The sequence below is a fragment of the Grammomys surdaster genome, unplaced genomic scaffold, assembly GCF_004785775.1.
Source record: "Grammomys surdaster isolate TR1022 unplaced genomic scaffold, NIH_TR_1.0 313, whole genome shotgun sequence".
Taxonomy (NCBI): Eukaryota; Metazoa; Chordata; class Mammalia; order Rodentia; family Muridae; genus Grammomys; species Grammomys surdaster.
The window spans coordinates 3,035,764-3,046,116 of record NW_021604732.1 but is presented as its reverse complement, the minus strand read 5'-3'; the positions used below and the strand labels follow the sequence as shown (position 1 = coordinate 3,046,116).

General features: G+C 43.4%; 1 protein-coding gene and 1 long non-coding RNA gene across 3 annotated transcripts; one reads left to right on the top strand and one right to left on the bottom strand.

The window, feature by feature from the left end:
• Window positions 1–1,313: 1,313 nt before the first annotated feature.
• Thg1l (tRNA-histidine guanylyltransferase 1 like) lies at window positions 1,314–9,369 on the bottom strand. 2 transcript variants are annotated; one of them, XM_028777676.1, is made up of 6 exons: window positions 9,158–9,369; window positions 7,870–8,046; window positions 6,537–6,706; window positions 5,299–5,387; window positions 3,951–4,058; window positions 1,314–1,904 (listed from the first exon to the last, which is right to left on the bottom strand). In XM_028777676.1, the coding sequence occupies exons 1-6, from the start codon at window positions 9,346–9,348 to the stop codon at window positions 1,743–1,745; spliced, it is 897 nt and encodes a 298-aa protein (XP_028633509.1). In that variant the 5' UTR covers window positions 9,349–9,369; the 3' UTR covers window positions 1,314–1,742. The 2 variants fall into 2 exon arrangements, with proteins under 2 accessions (XP_028633509.1, XP_028633510.1); XM_028777677.1 differs by lacking the exon at window positions 9,158–9,369 and having other exon boundaries at window positions 6,537–6,611; window positions 7,870–7,936.
• On the top strand, window positions 9,149–10,044 carry LOC114629609. Its single transcript, XR_003712697.1, has 2 exons — window positions 9,149–9,718; window positions 9,805–10,044. It is a non-coding gene; the product is annotated as an uncharacterized LOC114629609 (long non-coding RNA).
• The last annotated feature ends 309 nt before the right edge of the window (window positions 10,045–10,353 follow it).

The window sequence follows — 10,353 nt, the reverse complement described above, 5'->3', positions numbered from 1 at the left end:
ATTTGCTCATCAAGAGCTAATGATCTCACTACCTCTTCAGTATGCTGAGGGAATTGCTTACCCAAAGTGCTACAATGCTCATAGCCGTGTACCAAAAGCATTTCGAAAAAAAAAAAAAACACTGCAGAGTCCCAAATATCCACATGGGTATCTTACATTGGCACTTTCAAATTAAGCATTCGAATGAACATTTTAAAAAGCGTATCCAGAGCTCTCTGGATGTCTGCTATGTGGGAACATGCATCCTAGCTTTCTCAAAGGCAAACACACCAGTTAGACTCATTCTGTAGGAGCCAATTAAGTAGGCCAAGGAGCTGAAGTCTTTATTATACATTTTTTTCCTCTTAAAAAGATTTTAGCAGTTACCAAACATGAGCTCTATTGCTTCTTCCTGGGGAGTGGGGAGAACAGGAAGGAAAAAAACGGCACTGGCAGATGGGGTGTCAATTAGTGAGGGATGAGGCCAGACGCCGCTCTTTCAAAAATACATTTTCTTCTTGGCTGAAAATCCTGCAAATGCAAGACCAGGCAGCAGCAGGACATGGGCTGTCTTTTAATTAATTCCTAATGGAGCCAAATAAACTTTTTCCTCTAAGATATAAAACAAGGTCAAGGGGAAACGTGATTTCCCCATTGAATCCAACACATTGGGAACAAATGATCTTCATCCCCATTCTCTGCCCCTTGCCAAGTCCCATCCTGCCATCAGTAGGAGGAGCTATTTTAAAGCCTCTGCAATCACCCCAACGCCACCCCTTTTTGAGAGCCTTTCCATGTTTGGCTTCAAATATTTGATCTTCCTGCCTCAGCCTCCCAATTAGGATTAGGCTATATCACTGTAGCAAGCCTCCTAGTGCTCTTGAATTCAAATGTTATGGCTCTGATTGCATTGAGGCTGTTTGAAAGTGCTTGTCCAGAAGTCTAACCCAAAGTCAGCTTTTGCCACTGATGTACTTCCAGCGTGCAAGGAGTAGCTGCTTCTCCATTCTTATTCACACACATTTACACACACACACACACACACACACACACACTTCCCTCTCAGATGTACACACATATACCTCCCTAAAATACCTTTTCTTGAAAAGAGTTAAGTGACTGGAAACTATGTTCCCGGTAAGAGATGACATCGATTATGGTAACAATTCCAGAAAAACCAATCCTGGATAACCAAACCATTCCTCCTGTTCAGTCAAAGCTGCCACCCTGGGAACTGGCACAGTCTCGAGTGTTCCCTGGGATTTCTCAATCTGGAGGCATCATTCAGGCAGCAACCCATATTTAACTGTACGCCAAAAGATAAGCACAGGCACTTGGGTGTCAGAAGGGGGATTTTTCAGTCACTGTGTTTTCTAGTTAAGTGGGTGAGGGTAAAGTTTGGGCTCCTTTTCTCTCAGAGGTGGAAAGAGGTGACAGGTTTTTGTCAGGCTTATACCACAGCTAAAAATGACTCCTTCAGCAAAGTATGAATAGTTCCTTTATAAAAATAGGACCATGATTTTGAAAAGAGCCAAAGAAGTCATGTTCTAACACCGTGGTTTTTTTTTTTTTTTAAGGTATTCTGCTTAAGCAGAACAAGATACGCCACCCCCACACATCCTTCCTTCTTCTGTCTCCACTCAGCTTCAGTCACGTCTCTCCTTACAGTGTTCTTGGGACCAGGAATGCACGAGCCACCTAAGGTTGGGGGAGACTCGGGGAGCCCTGCGTGATCAAGCATGTCAGCAATGCAGAGTGCAAGATCAGTTCTCTTCCGCCAGGATCTCCGGGTGTTCCTTCCAGAAGGCATCCCCAATAAGATCACAGTTCAAGGCCACCAGCCTGGTTCTGGTCCGAGTCACGGCCATCTTTTCCCCTTCCATTTCTGCTGGCAGCCTAACTTCTTGTGTTCTGACTTCATCCACCTACAGGCAAAAGACAGAACAGGGAAAATGGTGAGAGAGAGAGAGAGAGAGGGGTGGGGGGGACAGAGGGATGAAAGAGAATTATGGGAGAAATTCACCTTTTTAGTTGCTATGCCACTGACTGCTGGAGTTTTATGTATCGGCAGGGTAGCCATCTCTCTAATTAGAAAGACATTTAGAGCCGGGCGGTGGTGGCGCACGCCTTTAATCCCAACACTTGGGAGGCAGAGACAGGTGGATTTATGAGTTAAAGGCCAGCCTGGTCAACAGAGTGAGTTCCAGGACAGCCAGGGCTACACAGAGAAACCCTGTCTCAAAAAAAAAAAAAAAAGAAGACATTTAGTCTGGCATGGAGCACACACCTTTAATCCCAGTACTTAACAGGTAGGCAGACTTTTATGGGTTCAAGGATAGCCCTTGAACAGTGAGTTTCAGGCCAGCCAAGGCTACACAGTGAAACCCTGTCACAAAAACTAACAGACTCAAACAGCACTTTCAATGCTGTGGCAGTAGACTTCCTCTCTAGCATACATAAGGCCCTGGGTTGGTCCTTGGCAACACAACATTTTCAACAACAAGTCTTAGGAGAAGGTTACTTTACTGTATTTTGAAAAGTGATTGTTGGTTTTCATGTCACCTTGCCACAAATTACAGTCATCTGAGTAGGAGGGCTCAATTGAAGAATCCTCCAGATTGTCTTGAGATGAGAGGTCCCACTCAAGGCATGGGCAGCATCTTCTGATAACAGAACCAGCTTCCACTGTTGACTAAGGACCAATAACCTCAGGAGCCTTCCAGGTTTTCAGTGTCGGACTGGAATTACTGAGCTACCCAGTCTGGTGGACTGTGCAGTTACAGGGACCTCTGCCTATCTAGTGGGGCACAGCCCCTGAAAGACGTCTGCAATTGCTGAGGCCCAAGAACAAGGCAACTAATGGGTTTTTACCCTCTTAGGTGAGAAACAACTCTTGTAACTATTTTAGTCTAAGTTGAGTTAGTTTAAAAAAAGAAATATATATACATATATTTATATAAATATATGTCTATATTCTATTATTCTGTTTTTCCAGAGGAACCAACTAATACTGTAGACTTAGGAACAAAGAAGAGAATTCATTTCCTAGTTAGCCATAACTATGGAACCAAAGGTACCTTTCCTTTGCCTGGAAAGTACCCAAGGCTGTACTAAAGAACAAACACGTAAGAAAAGGTAATAAACGAACTGAGGTTGCCAGTGGGATGTGTGGCTCTCAAGGTGCCCTTTAATCCTTGAAGGCACTCATTCATAAAAAACTAACATGAAAAGAAATGAATTTAGAGAAATAATTATGCCTATGGGCTGACAGCAGAGAAAATAATGGAGGAATTATGTATAGAGGCATCCCAGAATATTAAGATAAGTATGAATTTCTGGGAAAGCTAATAAAATTGCTCAAAGTCAGAGTCTCTCATCTGCTCCCTCCAGTCCCGTTTTACGGTATCTCTTAGTACTCAGTACTTCAGTTGTCCTGAACCAAGGGGATGAACCATGGAATGGTATCATCCAGCATGGAAAAAAGTATTTTTTAAAAACGTTTTATGAATACAAAAGAGATGTGCCATATGCACGCTGTGACTGAGGTCAGGAAGAGGTGTTGGACTTGTGGGCACTGGAGTTACAAATGGTTGTGAGCCACCATGTGGGTGCTGGGAACTGAACCCAAGTCCTCCACAAGGGAGCAAGCAGTCTTAACTGCTGGCCCACCTCTCCAGCTCTGTACTCTACCAGTTAAAAGGGTGCATTTGATATGGGGACACAGAAAGCAAATGCACAAATTTAAAATTCTGGGATACTATTTACATCTGCTCTAAGAGATTCCAGACCACTACTGACAAAAATGACCATCCAAACTATGCCTCTACAGAGCTTTCTTTTGGAAAGTATGCCTATGACATGTTAGCAACCATCACCGTAGCCCCACATGGGATGGTGGGCAAGACAGAACCCAGAAGGGACTAGTGCTCCCGCAGCCCAACCACCATTTTTCCCTGAATATGTAACCTTACCTTTTGCCATACCAACACTGTCCCTTTCCTGTACATGAGTGGCTCGTTGTTGTAGTTGATGTGGAACTCAGAGAACAGAATCTCATTCTTGTCTGCTGTGAGAGTTCCCTGAGGAAACACACAGAGAAGAATCACAGGTCTTTTCCCTACCCATCCACCGCCAAGGTGAAGGGCTGTAAGCACTCCGCTCACAGTTACTAATGAATCTCATTTTAATGAAAATTCAGATCACTCTACTTCTGAGCTACACCTCAGTGCCTAATATTCTAATCTAGGTGTCTACAATCATGAAATCCCTGCTGCAAACCCTGGCTGCACTGACCAGGCTGTGTGGGGTTAGTAGAAGCTAACAGGAAAGAACAACCCTGTGTGCATATCAACTCGGTGTTGATATTTCTCACTTGATCACAATGTCATCTCCATTCTTGAGAAGAAAAAGTAGATGAAGGCTATCTTTACTCTATTTGCTTTGTTTTGTTCAAGACAGGGTTTCTCTACATAACCCTGGCTGTTCTGGAACTCGCTCTGTGTAGACTAGCCTAGCCTGAACTCAAGAGATCTGCCTGCCTGTGTCCCTGACTTCCGACCCCCAAGGGCTGGGAATAAAGGCGTGTGCTACCACTGCCCAACTGTCTTTACTTTTCTAAGAGGAAGCACAATCTGATTTTGGCTCTACCTGGACATGACTGCTGGCATTCTCACCGGTGTTAATATGTGAGTCTTCATCATTGATACTATTAATACAGACCATAACCACCTCAGTAATCACAATGTAGAAGATGCTGTATCAGCACCTGTCACAGTACCTCACCTCACTTAAGAATTAACCATCCCACAGGTGGCAGTGTTATCAAAGAAGGCAGCACTTACTCAGCACTTATAGCTCTGTGAGTTTTAACACATCAAGGCATATACTTTCTATAAGCCTATGAGGTAAGAACTATTATCCTAAACTTTACTAAAGCAGAGATACACAGAGTACAGTTATGCGACTCTCAGCACTGACTCATTTTATTCAGGGATTTAAAACAGGAGCCCAATAAGACAGGGCATGAGAGAAGTGGACTTCCGGGGGCTAAGAAGAAGAGTGCATGCACCTTCTAAAGAGGGGCGGAGCCAAGACGCAATCGCAGCCAAGGGTAAGCATGCTAGCAGAGCGGCCCCAGGAGAAGTAATAACCAACTCTGCTGACCACAAGCAAGGCAAGAGCTTCTGCTACTGAGATCTTTACATCCTTTCAAAAGAGAGCTGTAAAAGAAGCTAAGGAACCAAAAGGAACATTACAGAAGTTCTATGAGAGACCAGAGCAAATGTCCTCAACTGTGTTTGTGTTGTAGGATCTTTATACCTTTAATCTCTGCTGGGCTTGGACTGGTGTTAGTCCAGACTGCTGGATAAGGGCCCAGAAAACTGTATTATAAAGATTATTGATGTGACCTGTGAGAGAAACAAAATGACACTTATGTATACTGAATCTTATTCTTATAAATGTATTATATATTAAATATATATGCATTATATACTACATTATAAATATTATATATTATAGTATATTCATTTTTGTTTTATATAGAGACTATTTATGTTTCCAGGAATACCACAACCCAGCTTCTCTCCACCTTAAAATACAAAAATCTGAGAGACATTTAGTGGCTGCCCAGTCTGCCTACAGGGAACAGACAGGGGAAAGGGGTAGGCATGTAAACTTCCTGAAAACAACTTCCCATGGTCATCTCAGTAATACCTAATGCAAATATGCTGGCTTAGGTGTTCATCCTAGAAACAGTTGCCAAGGTAACTCCAGGGGAAGGGCAGGGAATAGCAGGGACTCTGCAGCTTATGACTTCATCAGTGAGTCGCAAAGCAAAAAGGGAGCTGCTACCACGCAGGCTCTGTGTAAATGGAGTGGAAATGCAGGACTGCCTTATCTTCCAAATTTAAAAAGCAAACATGGGCCAAAGAAATAACGGCTAAACGGATAAGAGCTCTTGGTGTGCAGGCTGGAGGACCCAAGATTGGATCCCAGTACCCGTGTAAGAAGCCGGACATAGCCACATGCACCTGGAACCCCAGAGCTGTTCTAAGAGGATCTCTGGGGCTTGCCAGCTGCCAGACTTGCTCGAGGTTCAGTCAGGGAATAAGGCAGAGCAAGTGATGGAGCAAGACAGTCCATCTCTTCCTCTGGCTCTGTAACACTTGTACAGGCAATCACACATAAGCACATGCATGTACATGTACACTCATACACAAACATGCATATGTGTACACACCCGTATACATACAGAGCAAACAATTACAGATAATATTCCCATAAAAAATCTCCTAACTTTTTCAATATTGTTAACTAATTAGTGTATGAGAGACAGCTTAGTGTGGTAGTCCACACACTCTAACAGAGGTCTTACAGAGTTAAGGCAGGATTGACTATTGACTATTGACTATTGAATTAAAAAAAAAACAAAAAACATTTTTTACAAGACACTTGACTCCAAGCAACATACCAATGAGCCAAACTTTTGTCAAATCCATGGCTTTAATGCACAGGTTTGCTAGTTTGACTCAAACTGTGTACTTGGTACCACTTACAGTCTGCTTGTCTCCAACTGAGGTAGTCCTTCAAAGTCTGGTTGCTAGGATACAACACGACTCTTCCGTCAAATCCTGGGGGATACAGAAGGGGCTGGTCCTCAAAGTAATCCCGCCAGTAAAACACATAACTGGAAGCGAACTGGGAGGCCACGAGAGTCATGAACTTACTTGCAAGACACATTGGGTGGAACAAGAAAAGAGAAAGTATTTGGTATTAATTCCATGCCAAGATAGGACCTGCGGATACAACAGAGAGATTACAAACCTCCCAGTCAGCCAGAAGATAAACTATATTCAGCTAAGAAAAATTTTAATATTTTGGCTGTATGTTTTGTATTTAGCCAGCCTCTACTTAAGATATTCACTGTTTTAGAATTACTATTTCTGTGATGAAGCACCATGACCAAAAGTAAGTTGGGGAGGAAAGGGTTTATTTGGCTTACACTTTCACATGCTGTTCATCACTGAAGGAAGTCAGGACAGGAACTCAAACAGAGCAGGTTCCTGAAGGCAGAAACTGATGCAGAGGCCATGAAGGGGTGCTGTTTACTGACTTGCTCAGTCTGCTTTCTTAAAGAACCCAGGACCACCAGCCCAAGGAAGGCACCACCTACAATAAGCTGGGCCCTCCCCCACCAATCACTAATTTAGAAAATGCCCCACAGTCAGATCTTACGGAGGCATTGTCTTAATTGAGGTTCCTGCCTCTCAGGTGATTTTAGCTTGTGTCAAACAGACATAAAACTAGCCAGCACATTCACTAACACCAAGTGTTTCTCCATAGGATGTGGTCTACTTTTATAGATCAAGATTTTGTTATTGTTGTTTTGTGAGTGTGGTAATTGTTTTCAGTCTTGGAAAAAAGGGAACCATTATTTTGAAAACATACCAATTCATCATATAATTTGATTCCTCTAAGACTTTCACTGTACTACCAAATTCATTATCAGATGTATCCGATCAGATATATCGTTAAAAAGTTTAATACTTTAATGCATGGAAAGAGTAAACCTGGCAAAGCTACCCACAAATCACTAATATTCTATATTTTTCTAGTCTCTGTTTATAGTCTAAATATTCAATAGGTCAGTCTGGAAGCTGGACTGATGGGATACAGAAGGGAAGGAATTAGGTAAAGAAAGCATCTTAAAAATATAGACAGCACAAGAATTCTCAGATAGCATTAGAAGGAAACAGTCAAAATAAGACATGTGCACTCTGTAAAAGCAGCATCACCCACGATCTTTACGACCTTGGCTGTTGTCATGATAAACAGAAGAACAGAGAACGAGAGAAAACATCCTAGCAGGAGGCTGGTTTTGAAACTCACCTGGCTCTTCTTTTGAACCAGTTGCTTTTCTTCCGGAACACAAAGCTATACTCATCGCTCTGGCCATATGCAATCACAATGTCCTCCAGCTCCTCCATCACCGTCTGGGCACATTTGGTCATCAGATGGAGTGCTCGGCTGTCATTAGGTTTGGCAAAGCTGTGCTTCTCAGCAAACCTTCATGGAGGAAAGAGAAGGGCACAAGCGAGGAGAGTCTGTCATTGCCAACACTATCAACAGAGGCAGTTAGAAGAGATTGAGAAATAGCTTGGTAGGTAAACCATTTGTCAGGACCAAGTTCTGGCCCAGAAACATAAAAAAAAAGTGTGGGGGATTGGTGGCACCTTCTTGTAATCCCAGTGCTGGAGAGATGGAGACAGGATTCCTGGGGCTAGATGACTACCAGGCTAGAGTACTTGGTGAGTTCCAAAGAAGTTCCATGAGAGACCCTGTCTCAAGAAAGACAAGGTGGATAGCTCTGAGGAGTGACACTCACCATCGACCCTACACTTATTTACGCATAGGCACACACAGAAAAAAAAAATAGCACGCTTTTCTTTCTTGCTTTGACAAATGGACAAAAAGGGATACAACTGGTAGGCTTCAATCCACTTCCCTGTGAAGTTTCACCTTACTGGGTGAATTGGGAATATAAATTACCTTGTCAGGTTGTATTGATGATTAGGAGATCAAAATGTAATTATGCCTGGCTTTTACTAAGTACTCAATACACATTACTATAGCTCTATGTACTTATACGGCTATAAAATGATAACTAATAGCACAGCCCTTTATCAAAATCAAGTTCCCAATGGTTTACATTCTCTCCCTCTTCCCCCCCCCCCGCGATGCTGTCAGTCCATGTAATATGAAACTGACAATGAGAAAGGCACATACTGTCAACTCCTAACCACAGTTAGGCGTATGCAGGCCTCTTAACAGCTCTCAGAAATAACAAAAAAGTTGCACATGTTGCTTTTAAGTAGTGGGCCGAGAAATGTCATCCCCTCCTCCCGGACACACACACACACACACACACACACACACACACACACAAAGTTCTTGCAAACTGATTTCTGCTAAAGTAGCACGGGCTTTTCATCTATTGCAGTACCCGGCTCCTTTTAAATATCTCAACCACTTAGCAGCAAGGTATGATCTTAGCAAGGCCTTCAGGCGACGCTCAATGCTGAGTGCTCATTGGCTGCCGCGTTACCCTGGTAACCATGAGCCCCGCACTTCCCGGAAGTGCAAGTGCACCACGCGGTCTCCCGCCCCACCAGCTCACCGGTGGAAATTCCGGCCGTCCAGACGTACCACCACCCAGCAGTGCGGCAGGCATGTGTCGTCAACCTCAAAATCCCGCACGTACTCAAACTTGCTCTTGGCCATGGCCACCCCCAATCTCAGGCACCGTCTTAAAGTAACGGGAGTAGCAGCCAAAAGACTGCCGATCCTAGCCGTGCGGAAAGCCCACATTCGACCTAGGGAAGCAATGGACGGGCCCCACCCCGGAAGTTCCTGTCGCTGTCGGAGCCGCTCTAGCCACGGTGGAGGTTTCTCTGTTGACTCTCCTATCTTCAACTCAGCCGGCTACCCAGAGAGTGTGCTCTCCTGGGCTGTGCTATTTTCCCCCGCCAGCAACAAATCACTTTTATGAAGCTATCAGACGTTGTTTTGTGACCTATTTTGAAAGTGTAGTTGTGATCTTTTGGTCTCTTACTTCTAAATAGCATTTATAAAGTATTTCTAAGTAGCATTTATAAATTCTTTGCAAAGATGAAATACACTAAATTATCGCTTTATAGCTCCGGGGGTGGAGGTCGGGGGACCTTCCAGATTCTTCTCGGTAAGTTTAAACAGGGGACATAAAATAGAAATCGGTCATCTGTACAATTTTGTATTTTCTTCCATTGACCGTTTGTTTTTTTCCAGGGTTATTTACTGGTTATTCCAAACGTGTGATTTAAACCAAGAAAGAGCCAGCAAGACAGCCCAGTCTGAAAAGATGCTTGACGCCAAGTGTGATGTTTGATCCCTAGAAGCCACATGGTGTGACCTTCCTTTCTCAGGCTTTCCAATAGCGAATATCAGAGGCATGTTACCCTGCTGTATGCCATTATGTGAATTTAAAATTTGAACTCACCACTATTAAAAGATTTTGTATGTGTATGAGTTTATGTGCATCTGTGCTTATGTGCATGTGGAGGTCAGAGTAGGGCATCAAGTATCTTCCTCAGTCTTTCTCTCTCTTAATCTTTGAGACTGGCTTACACTGAACCTGGCTCTCACTGATTCACCTAGAATTCACTAGATGGCCAGCAGGTTTTGTTTTGTTTTGTTTTGTTTGGGTTTTTGTTGTTGTTGTTGTTGTTGTTTGCCAGCAAATTTTAGGAAGTCTCCTCCCTCTCCCTTCCTAACACTGGGGTTAACAGGTATAAACTTCCATATCCCACTTATGTGTGAATGTTGGGAATCTGAGCT